This window comes from Gobio gobio (genome assembly GCF_949357685.1).
Source record: "Gobio gobio genome assembly, chromosome: 23".
In the NCBI taxonomy this organism is placed as follows: Eukaryota; Metazoa; Chordata; class Actinopteri; order Cypriniformes; family Gobionidae; genus Gobio; species Gobio gobio.
The window spans coordinates 30,591,113-30,603,917 of record NC_137119.1 but is presented as its reverse complement, the minus strand read 5'-3'; the positions used below and the strand labels follow the sequence as shown (position 1 = coordinate 30,603,917).

General features: G+C 34.0%; 1 protein-coding gene across 7 annotated transcripts in view; it reads right to left on the bottom strand.

Moving 5' to 3' along the window:
- Positions 1–404: 404 nt before the first annotated feature.
- Positions 405–12,805, bottom strand: part of dip2ca (disco-interacting protein 2 homolog Ca) — a 155,469-nt gene continuing 143,068 nt past the window's right edge. For 4 of the 7 annotated variants that reach the window (XM_079806514.1, XM_079806516.1, XM_079806517.1 and 1 more), the window contains exons 31-37: positions 10,632–10,802; positions 5,449–5,510; positions 3,809–3,866; positions 3,644–3,718; positions 3,379–3,553; positions 3,172–3,295; positions 405–1,414 (exon numbers count right to left, since the gene is read on the bottom strand). In XM_079806514.1, the coding sequence (XP_079662640.1) occupies positions 1,162–1,414; positions 3,172–3,295; positions 3,379–3,553; positions 3,644–3,718; positions 3,809–3,866; positions 5,449–5,510; positions 10,632–10,802 (918 nt within the window). In that variant the 3' untranslated portion in view covers positions 405–1,161. Of the gene's footprint in view, positions 1,415–3,171; positions 3,296–3,378; positions 3,554–3,643; positions 3,719–3,808; positions 3,867–5,448; positions 5,511–8,624; positions 8,655–10,631; positions 10,803–12,805 lie in introns of all 7 variants that reach the window. The other 3 variants (XM_079806512.1, XM_079806513.1, XM_079806515.1) reach the window with 1 other exon arrangement.

Here is a 12,805-nt window from a genome sequence, read left to right as displayed (position 1 = left end):
TTACAAATGGATCGAATGTCAATAAATAAGGATGAAATCACAGAAAAATGATACAAAACAAGTTAAAAAGTCAATCCAGGCAAATAAAAACACAACGTAACAAATTGCGGCGCGGATTCGAGTCGTAAAGCAAATGTAAACAAAATTCCAGGCACATTTTTAGGGTTCATTTTCGTAGCGATTTAGTTTCAATTTGCGTTTGTTCCGGCTACACGCACGTTTGACATCGTCTTGAAAGTTCTATATTATTATTATTATTATGATTAAACGTATGGGAAACGTTCGATCGGTCAGTTGATTCTCCCTACAACAGACACCATGCAAGTGGGAAGTACTGCATTAGAAATGTTTCATTGGTGATTCGTAGATCTTATTTTATATATATCTTTCTTTTTTTATATATATTTGTATGTATATTTATATTTTTACATAGACTTGATGTGATACTACTCACTCAAGATGATACAATGTTTTATATCAGCAATATTATTTAATGAGGAAAACATTTCCAAATGTCTTCGCTCACCAATTCTAAAAAGAGCAAAATAAATAAGAACTATTATCTGTACATAATTACACAATATCAACCAACTTTGTGTCCACCTTCAGTTTTGTACAATGATATTAAACATGGAGGAATCGGGGAAAAAAAGCAGGGGATGTTTTTTCTTCTTTTTTGCTTCCTGCTGCTTGAGAACATTTACAAAGGTTGAAAAACTAAACCGGCAAATTGCTGAAGGACGGCTGCAACGCATGTACAGATGTACCTTTTTTTTTTTTTTTTTTAAATGAACGAACGGAAATGGCGTCCAGAGTGTCTGATATCACGTGTACTTTCAACGAGTTACTCCAAATCGTCGGGAAACTTAAAATGCACATTTCGCCACGGTATGCAGATATTTAAAAATACCCTTCGCTCATTGTAGGGCGGAATAAAAATGAATGATGAACACCTCGCGTGAAAAAGCGACACGCACACAAGCAGAAGCAGAGGCGATTCTTCTTCCCATCGGGGGTTTGGGGGCAGAATCCTTCCGCCAATCAGAGTTTCCGTTTGGCTTTGTCAACACTTCTCAAAGTTTCTCCCAGTAAGTGTTCATTCGCTGAAGATCGCACAGTCGGCAAAACACACGCACGCAAACATACACGCGTACACTCATGCTACATGTTGTATGCCACATAGATGGGGTCCAGCTGGTCGGCCAGAAAGCCGTCTCGCAGATGCATCCTCTGTTTCTCTCCGCGAGAGTTGATGGGAATGACGCCAATGTCCACCACGACCACCACGCCCACGATCAGGTAGTGCTCCTCTAGGACCGCGTTTGTCACTAAAGGAACCAGGTCCAAAGCTTCCTGTTCCGAACCTTCCAGCTCCACGACCACTACCAACAGGTTAGTCCAGGGAAACACCGCACTGAAACAAACACAGATCCGTTCATTTAAAACGTCCTTTCTAATGGGTCGTTCACACTGACAGTGAGTAGCAACCAACAAAACGACAGGAAGTCATTCATTTTCAATGGCAATTGGTGATTTGGGGTGACACAATATATCTTAACCAATCAGAACATAAAGTGATGTTTAAAATACAGCTGCTGATAAAGATTTCAGATCAAGAAATCTATAATGAAATTTAAATAATCGACTGACAAAATGCCTTATGATGCCTCATGGTTGCTACTGATTAGAACAAAAATGTATGTTATGTTTTTGATTAAATTAGAGATTAAATTCAATCTTTATAAATCTAAAAAAAAAATCATACTGTAAATTATAATAATGCACTTGAATGTAAGAATGTAAGCAGTAGAATGTAAAATGACATTTATTAAATAGTATGAATAGTTGCTTTGTAATTTAAAAATATATACATTAATTAATTTAATTTTAGATTCAAGTGTTTCCTTTTTCCTTTATTTGAAAAAAAAAAGTCTATATCTTTTTTTCACTATCCACATCACCAGAAATATGTAATCAATAGTGAGATCACTAATAATAATAATTATAATAATAATACCCATTGCTTAAACTTATTAAAAAAGAAAGAAAGAAAAACATAATCAAATAGTATACATTATAATATCAGAATAAATAAAACAATTTGACAGATTTTAGTTAAGCGTTTTATTTTTCATTGTTTTAGATAAAATATGATATATTTTAATTTGAAAATAAATAAATGTGACAGATTTTAGTTGTTTTATTTTTCATGTATTTAGAGAAAATATTATACATTTTAATATGAAAATAAATAAATTTGACAGATTTTAGTTGTTTTATTTTTCAAGTATTTAGACAAAATATTATACATTTTAATATGAAAATAAATACATTTGACAGATTTTAGTTGTTTTATTTTTCAAGTATTTAGACAAAATATACATTTTAATATGAAAATAAATACATTTGACAGATTTTAGTTGTTTTATTTTTCATATATTTAGACAAAATATTATAAATTTTAATATGAAAATAAATACATTTGATAGATTTTAGTTGTTTTATTTTTCATGTATTTAGAGAAAATATTAAACATTTTAATATGAAAATAAATAAATTACAGATTTTAGTTGTTTTATTTTTCATGTATTTAGACAAAATATTATACATTTTAATATGAAAATAGATGAATTTGACAGATTTTAGTTGTTTTATTTTTCAAGTATTTAGACAAAATATTATACATTTTAATATGAAAATAAATAAATTTGACAGATTTTAGTTGTTTTATTTTTCATGTATTTAGATAAAATATATAGTTTAATATGAAAATAAATAAATTTGACAGATTTTAGTTGTTTTATTTTTCATGTATTTAGACAAAATATTATAAAGTTTAATATAAAAATAAATAAATTTGACAGATTTTAGTTGTTTTATTTGTCATGTATTTAGACAAAATATAAAGTTTAATATAAACATAAATAAATTTGACAGATTTTAGTTGTTTTATTTTTTAAGTATTTAGACAAAATACTATACATTTAATATGAAAATAAATACATTTGACAGATTTTAGTTTTAATGTTTTATTTTTAATTTATTTAGATACAATAGTATACATTTTAATGTCTAAATAAATAAATGGTCAAAATGTATACATCAGTATATCCCTAAAAATAAACAAACAAATAAATAAAGGTATTTGGACTGGAAGTGAGAAGGTTGTACCATTCCATGATGCTCTTGTGGGTGCGTATCACAGAGGTCTCGATGTCGATGGGATGATACCTCATTCCTCTCAGCTCCATGGCTTCATCCAGAGCGCCCACTACATACAGGGCGTCATGCCGCTCTGGAAACACAGAGGATGTTAAGCATCAATCTTAGACTTCTAATTAAACTAATACCAGCCAAAAATTAAAGTTGAATGATCACCTCCACTTGCATCTGTAAGTTCGGTCCTGCGGAGGAAGCCCAGGTAGCCGGTCCGCGCCCACACCGTCTGCGTATCTCCGAAGCTCAAGCGCGAGTTAAAGTGATCGGACTGCAGGGCCTCGTCTCCATACACCGTGAAGTAACCGCTGCCGTTATGGGCACAGTGAACCCAGATCTAATGACACAAAACAGACCAGGAACATGTGAAGTCGTAAAGAGCCACAGATGATTTCCACTTGACCTTTATCCTGAGGTATGAACTCACCTCCCCTAGATGAGAGTCTCCCAGCGGGCCCTTGGTTTCTGGATTGGCGATGATGATTCGAACTCCGGGTAAAATCTGGTAGAGGATGAAATTGAGAATTGATCATTTACTAATTGAGAAATCTAGTCAGATGGAGTCAAAAAAAGTGAGATTGTTTGCAGGTACCTTTCCAGACTCCATGAGGGGGAGACTGTGTGGGGAGCCCCGCTCGACCAGCCGCACTCTGAGCACAAACAAGAACACTGTTGCTTTCCTGGCAAACTATCAATTGCCAGCTCATAAACACAAGCGTAGACATGACTAATGACATTTTCAAGAACAGATCCTGACACTCATGAGTAAAACACAAAATTATATTTCAGAGTGAGCAAGAGTAATATAACGCTAAATAAAAATGCACATACAGCAATCACAACAAACCTTTCTTATGCCAGAGTGGGAAAATTGTCAGAAAATTGCAGATTACTTGGCCATTTTGAGTTTATTGACCAAAAACCACACCAGATTGGCTGATTATCATTAGTACCCCCTTGTGTTATGTCTGGACGGCATGACCAAAATCTTTAAAAATTTGGAAATTTTCTCTCAGTTGGAAAACTTACAAAGCATCGCACATGACATGCAGGAAAATATATGTATATAGTGGCCACAAATTAAGAATTTGTTCCCATGACCTACTAAAAATCAGCATGTTTTACTAATTCATTCAACAAATTAGTTCAACGTGGCCAGGATTTACTAAAACAAAGGAACATATTAATAAGTAATAGGAACAAATTCTCACTTCGTGGCCATGATTTACTATAACGAGAGAGCAAATTCTTAATTTATGAGAATTAATTCTTAATTTGTGGCCACAAATTATATATTTTTATGTTATGTGTGGGGCTTTGTAAAAATTATATATTATTATATTATAGATTATTATAATGAGAATGTGTTATATTTACAAAATGTTTAAGATTTATCAACTAAGGCCTATCTTGTTATTTATTTAATTAATTTTGTTAAGATATTAATGAAATATGTTTTTCAATAAAATTAACACATTCACATATTTCATATCACAATTACAGTTCAGAAATCATGACATTAATTATGATTATTTTATTATATTTGACAGACATTTTTTACACTAAGAATTTTTTTTTAACAACTAACATTAATTAAGGATTGAATATTTTAAATACTGAAGTACATTATAAAAGCCAATTATTTAATTGAGTAAAAACATGTTACCTTTTAATATTTTTCACAATTTCTGAAAATCCCTGGTATAAAGCATATATATATATATATATATATATATATATATATATATATATATATATATATATATATATATATATATATATATATATATATATATATATATATATATATATATATATATATATATATAGTGTGTGTGTATATAATGGAAATTTAACAAATAAGTTAAATATAACAAATAAATTCAATAAAAAGTTCAACACATTATTATATATTGATGGACATTCAACAAATAAGTTTGTACTTCAATAACCATGTGGTAATGCTGTACTTCCTCTTAATTTTGCTTGATGCACACAAACCATAACAAATATTCATAACAAATGTATACTAAGTCTGGCAGCATCGCAAAAAAAGCTTCTCATTATGTAACACCTCAACATAAAGAAAAAAGAATAGCTAATTTGTTAATAAATGATATAATATTCCAGTATTTTTACTAATATTAAACCTGTATTGTCTGACCATAAATCACAGCTCACTGGAGTCATTTCCATTATCAGTATTTTGCAGCTCGTGGTGAAATTTCTCACCTGTCGTGTCGTAGAGCTCTCATGTCCACATACACTGTAGTCGGGTCTGGTCCCGATGTCCCCTGAAAAGCACACCATGAAGCCGTTAACCAGGAGATACACACCAACACAGTTTACACTGTACAGAAAACTAGCCATGAGTGATTTTTCTAGGGGAAGGGTTCAACTGGTCAATTTCCTCAGAGCTAACCCACTACAGCTGTTAACTAGTTAGTAGCAGAGCCTAGAGATCACAGACTGAAAATGGTGAAAAAGATAAGGGGTTTGGGGAAAAAAGGGCAAGACAAGCAGCAAACTCAGGAAGAAACAACCCAACATTTAAACAATCATCCTGAAAGGCACATGGCTATAAATGATGCCGTGAGCGGAGGCGTTTTAGAGAGCAGAGTGAAAAATAGGAATCGTTTATGAAGCCGGGATGACAAATGTGTGGGTGTTTGTGAAGTAAAGAAAAAGATAGCCGCAGATGAAAGCTGACGGAACCTTCAAAGATCTGAATGTCTGCTTGCGGTGAAAGCGAAAGCGCCCCAGTATTGCAGATCTTTTGCCACTGGGTGAACGGGAGAGCATTTACCAGCTGCTTTATAAACTTAGGTCTGCCTTAAGGCTCCCATCAGAGCTTCAATGCACCTCTCAAAACAAGCGTAATACGATGCTTTGAAAGGAGCTGCAGATAGTGTCCCAGACGGACAAATTTGGGGATTTTTACCTTAATGTTATAGGGTACAACAAGGGTAAAAGGTGCATTTGATTTGATTTTCTACTAAACCACTAGATGGCACAAAAAAAATTATCGCAGCACTTTTCTAAACATCCGCGTTCATTATGCACTGAGAAATTTGATCAAATGTTATAGATTTATGTAGCAAATCATAATTGATAAAATGACCAAATATATTAAGAGACAAAGGTCTTGTTAATGATTTTCAGTTTGTTCATAGTTGTTAATAACGATTAATATGTAAAAGCATGGTATTTGGGGTAAAAAGCTAAAGGCACAATAATTGACATCCTAAACAGCTTGCAGACTGACATGTTCATTTCTCTTTAGGGCTGGTCCGAATACCATTTTTCGAGCTTTGAAGCTTCTGTAGTGATCAACACCGAATATTCAAAGCTTTGGAGGGAGGGGGCTGAACATATTCTTCTCTCAGGAATAAAGGCAGGAATCTCGAGATTCTCAGCGGCGCGCCTCACGCGGACAGGGCTCATATGCTCCGAGAACGGACATTACTATTAAAAACGGCTAAGCTATGAGATAATTGTAAAAAAAAGAAAAAAGAAAAGAAAAGAAAAAAAAAGAATATTGTATTTTGCCAGATTTAAGTGAAAGCATATGCAAGCGCAAATGAGAATCGTTTCAAGGGAATGTGCGCAGAGAAAAAAAACAACAACAAAAAAATTAATATTCAAATCCCAACATTGAAAATCGAATACCAACCCATCGAACGAATATTCTGGTCCAGCCCTATTTTTTTAATATTTAGATTACCTTCAGATTACATAATCTAATACTCACTTGTAATTTAAAAACACTATTAAATGAACATCCACTTTTCATACTGTACATAAATGTCTAAAAGAATTGATTTTAGTTTTTAATAATGCTGTCAAATCGATTAATCGCGATTAATCGCATCCAAAATAAACGTTTGTGTTTAAATAATACGTGTGTGTACTGTGTATAATTAGTATGTATATATAAATACACACATACGCATTTATATACTTAAAACATGCATGTTTAAACTAAAAAATGTGTTATATTTATATATTAAATACTTATATTTATATATATATAATATAAATTATATAATATATATATATATACACAGTATATACATGCAAATATTTCTTAGATATATACATGAATGAGTTTATTTATATAAACATAATAATTATACACAGCACACACACATATATTATGTAAACACAAACTTTTATTTTGGGATGCGATTAATCGATTTGCCAGCCCTAGTTTTTATTCTTGTACACAAAAAAGTCTGGATCACACAAGAAGAACTTTAATATTTGTTTATCCCTACAGCAAACAAAACAAGTCATATGCCTGATTTTTTATTGTCATAAACCGCTTTCTGAATGTCATAAAATGACTCTAACAATATATTGTACAGTCTGATGTACAGGATCATCCCGTCTTTATTCTTGCTCAGATTTTCGTTATGTCAGGCAGACTGTCCAGTAATCATTGGCGACATTTTGCAAAAGTCAGCAGCAAACTGACTGTCTGAGAGCGTGACTTTACAGCATTCGAACTGCGCATAATGCGTCGCTCCATTTATATGCATTTGGGGACTGTCGACATGAGTCATGTGAAATGGCCTTTATGGAACAATACAAATGAGAAACGAACAGACAAAATACAAACAACTGCTGCCTTTGAGTGCAAGCTGCAAATGAACACTCATCTTGATCAAATGAATGCAATTATTTTTCATGACTGATCATTACTGAACTTGCAATGACTGTTCATTATGAGGCACTCAGATGCCCTAACTCAATCGAAACGAGAAAATATCTGCAATGGCAGTTCACAAACATAACCGAGCCAGCAGAGGTCTCCCTGTGTCTGGAGCGCAACAACTGGCTCTGTCGACAAGACACGGTCCTTAGAGACGCATTTCAGATCACTGACTCACACAGTGCCGGAGTCTGTGATATTTCATGTGTAGGCACTCATGTTCCGAACAAAGCCCCTTGTGTTTGTGATGTCACGGTAAAACAATGTGGTGGACAAGGGAGGGGAGGCACGTTTCCACCTAATGGCTGTGATTATAGAGCTCTACGCTACGGGAACGCTACTAATGACTGCAGCTGCACAATAACACGCAACTCTTGACCCCGGTGTAAGTCCAGGTGAGCGGCAGTCTCACTGGAGGAGGGTTGGATCTCACCGCTCACCGGTAAGATCAAACCGAGGGTGTCTTTCCTGTTCAAAACGGAGTCCAGGAAAGCAGCCCTTTAGGTCAGCCATTAGTCTGATAAATTAGTCACACTGATTCAGATGGATCCAGCCGTTCGCTTCCACTACATTAGCAAAAGCCACACACCGCAAGGATCAAGAGCCCAGCAGCCGAGGGGTAAAAAAAAAGCTTAGTCGGACCCCATTCCACACCCAGTGCCAGATCGAGCGGGGAGCGTTTGGACTTCCCTACCTGATCTGCAAGCTTCCCGAGCCTGTGGGGCTACAACAGCCAGTGAGCAGATGAGAGACAGGGAGAGAGTGAGGAAAAAGGAATACAGGGTGAAGATTTGTGGATGTGACAAAGAAAAGGAATCAATGAAATAATATAAAAGGAGGATATAAGAACAATGTGGGGCAAAACAACAAAAAACAACATGCAGTGTCAAAACAATAATAAGAGATTTTATCGGATGTTTATTATTTCCCCCCACCCACACGCTCTTATTTAAATTAGCTGACAGAAAAAAAAAATTATTTACTATAACATTTAATATAATAATCAATATCTATTATATTATATTATATTATATTATATTATATTATATTATATTATATTATATTATATATATATATATATATATGTATATATATATATATATATATATATATATATATATATATATATATATATATATATATATAAATATATTATAATAATAACACAGCCTTGGTGACATCAGCAGATAACAAACATCTACAATTTGATAAAGAAAATAAATAAATAAATAAATAAATAAATAAATATATATATCATTTATTTATTTTGTTAAATTTTAGATGTTTGTTATCTGCTGATGTCACCAAGGCTGTGTTATTATTATAATAGATTATATAATATTCTATAATAATTATATATTATATTACATTATATTATATTATATTATATTATATTATATTATACAGTAATATAGGAATTTTTGTGGTCCACTTTGACTTCAGTTGAACTCAAGTCTTATCAAAGTCTCATTTCTGCCCATTCCAAAACCCAGATGATGAAGAAACTGTGAGGTTGTTTATATTGTCTTATGATTTAATAGTCATTAGGCTCCTAAATGTAAAATAATTCATCTCTCTAGTATGTAACCATAGAAACATCTGTAGTATGATTAAGTGTTGCTTTTTGCTTGGTAGCAAAAATATCCAAAATGTTTCATGAAAGCTGGTGGGTGGAAGTTAAAACTGCTCTTATTGCAAAATAAACTTCAGAGTTCACAGCAGTCCTACCATAAGAAGGTAAATAAATAAATGGGTATGAAATGCTGAATATGAAATTAAATTTTTGTTTACAAGTTTGGGGTCAGGAAGGGTTTTTTTAATGTTTTTGAAAGAAGTCTCTTATGCTCAGCAAGGCTGCAATTATTTAATCAAAAGTACAGTAAAAACAGTAATATTATGGAATATAATTACAATTTAAAATAACTGTTTAATTACATTTTAAAAACTAATTTATTCCTGTGAAGGAAAAGCTATATCTTCAGCATCATTACTCCAGTCTTCAGTATCACATGATCCTTCAGAAATCATTCTTCTAATATGTTGATTTGCTCAATGTTGTACTGCGTAATATTTTTTGCAGACTGTAATACATTTTTTTCACGATTATTTAATGAATAGAAAGTTCAAAAGAATAGCATTTATAAAACAGAAATATTTTGTAACATTTGCTGTATAAAGGTATTCATTTCTTTCACAAAAAATCCTTCTGACCCCAAACTTTTGAATGATGATGTATGTGTCTGGGACGAAGTTAATTATTCAGTTTAGCAGTGATTATACAAAAGTATTTGACTACAGAGTGCTGTGACTGACTTATCAGAATCAAGTATTCTAAAGAGGCATATAATAATATCCCAGTATTATATGGCCAGTTGGCCACTCTACACAGCAGCAGCTTTGGAAAACCCCATATCAGTTGACTAGTACTATTTTTGACATTGTGCGCTACATATATGTTTATTTAAGTGGTGACCTGATTTTACCTCTGCCACACCAGGACATCCTATATTGCTGCGCTACTCTCACTCAGAGCGCAAACTAAAGGCACAGTGAAATCCTCTCGACAAACTCTGTACACTAATCCCGGCTGCAGTCGGCTTGCTAAAACAACGCTGGGATTGGGATTACGGCCCAATCTCTGCCTCGTGTTTTCTGGTCAGCACCAGATTAACGGCCAGGCGCGCAGTCAAATGCAACTAACCTGCAGGCAGATGGCCAGGTTCACTCTACATCCAAAGGAAGTGCTGACGGCTCGCGGGTGTAAGCCCAGGTCTTTAAAGAGTTTGGAGAAGGACTGGGTGAGGGCTATCCTGGGCCTCTCCTCAGCGACCACCACACACGTCCTCACGCGAGACAGGTCAAGTCCACGGGACTGAAGGACGGGACAGAGAAAGAGAGAGATCAACCTTTACATTTTATCAAGTGTAGCTAAGAACATTTATAATAATTAAAAAACACTTAAAAGCAACATCAAACAGTATTTGCACTACATTTAAAGGTGCTGTATGTAAGAATGACAGCTAGTGGTTGAAATGGGTACTGCAGTCCAATTCTAAATATTGTTTGCCCCGCCCCCTCTTCTTCAGGCTCGACATTCACACAACATAAATCCGCATTTTAATGTGCTTTTTTTTTGATGGATGGATGCCGAGGCTTTTTAGGTCAGGTAGAATCTGCAATCTCTGACCCAGTTTGTTTACTGGCTTCCATGGCAGCAATGCGCTGTTTTACGCTAACTGGCAACCTGTGGTGCCGAAATACTACTGGGTAAACTGGCAACGCGCATTATCGCACAGACCAAAACACAAACAGACATTCTGACATGGAACGGAACGGAATTATTATTGTGTGTACTCAGCATGTTTCTTAAAAATCTGCAAACATATTATGGTATTTTTATGCTTTAATACAGTCAGAAACATACATACAGCACCTTTAACTTCTGTAATGTCCGTTCCTAGTCAAACAAAATATTCAGAGGTAAATAAAGTAGCACAGGATTTGAATTTGGATGTTATGCTAATTATTTTTGGTTGACTTAAAGCTACACTGTGTAACTTTTTTAGTCTATTCTTAGCTAAAAACACTTAGTTCTTTCAAAAATATATGTGCTCATTAATGTATATTTACTTCTTTCAAGTAATAAAGTATTCTCGTAAGTTTATAATATGCCATTGAAAATACATAAGGTAATGGGATCTAACGGTGGTCGCCATGTTGCCCCTCCATCTTGAAAGTACATTAGCCAAAGAGGGACATACCCGTAAATTCAAGCTTCGCCTTTCGCGTTTTTAACCGGTTTTAACACTGTGCGCGTCAACTTGTTCAGACTTGTCTGGTGCATGCGCAGAGAGTTTTCATCTCAGCAGCTCCAGTAACAGAGTTATACGGAGTTTTCCTGGCTTGTTTATTCCTCAAAAGTCTGTTTTTCCTTGTGTGGTATTTCTGTGCGTTAATAACTCCGTAAGTAATAATAGTTATTGTCATTGTGGATGTGTTTCAGAGTGTGTCATCATGTAATTCAGTTGATGTTACCTCAGAAGTATTTTTGTGTCAACATACAATAGCGTAATGCTCACCTATTTGAATAGTCATTCAGTTATTAACAATGTTTATTCGTTTATAGAAAATATTTGCTTGTAATGTATGTTGATGGAAATATGTATCAGGTCTGATCGGCATATTAACACTTGTTATACAGAGCTAAACCTGCGCACACACTTTTGTAACCGGACACCGCTTGTTAGCAGCGGCAGCTCCGCTCCTTTTAATGCAGCTGCATTTAGCGCCTATATGTGGTACAATAAGCTCTGGTTTACGGTTACATTATACAAATGTAACTTATAAGTATAGTTATACAGTTCTTAACTGTGTATATTCTGTCATGTCATTATCATGTATATTTACCATCCTAATTTGTTCTCTCACAGAAACCACATTTATGTACATATCCATGCAAACCTGTTTATGCCTTGCAATTGGATGACTGAATAAACATTACTATCATCAAAGTTCACTCTGGATTAGCTGCAGTTCTTTCTAGCCGAATAATTAGGCCAGTTGAGTTCCAACCATCCCACTGCGCACAGAATATCCCACAGGCACCGTGTCGAATGTGGACGAGGTCGAACTGGAAGCCATATTAATCTTGGACTAAATCGGCCACCGTAGGAGTTAAAACGAAATCGGAATTGAACAGAACAGAAACTAAAATTCACTGGATGGTCATATACAAGTTCACCACTAGATGGGGGAAAATATCACACAGTGTAGCTTTAAGCCCAACCAATTATTATTAATATATATAAAATAATATAAAACATAATACATAAATATATATTGATTTAAAAAATATTTTATTTTAAATGTAATAAT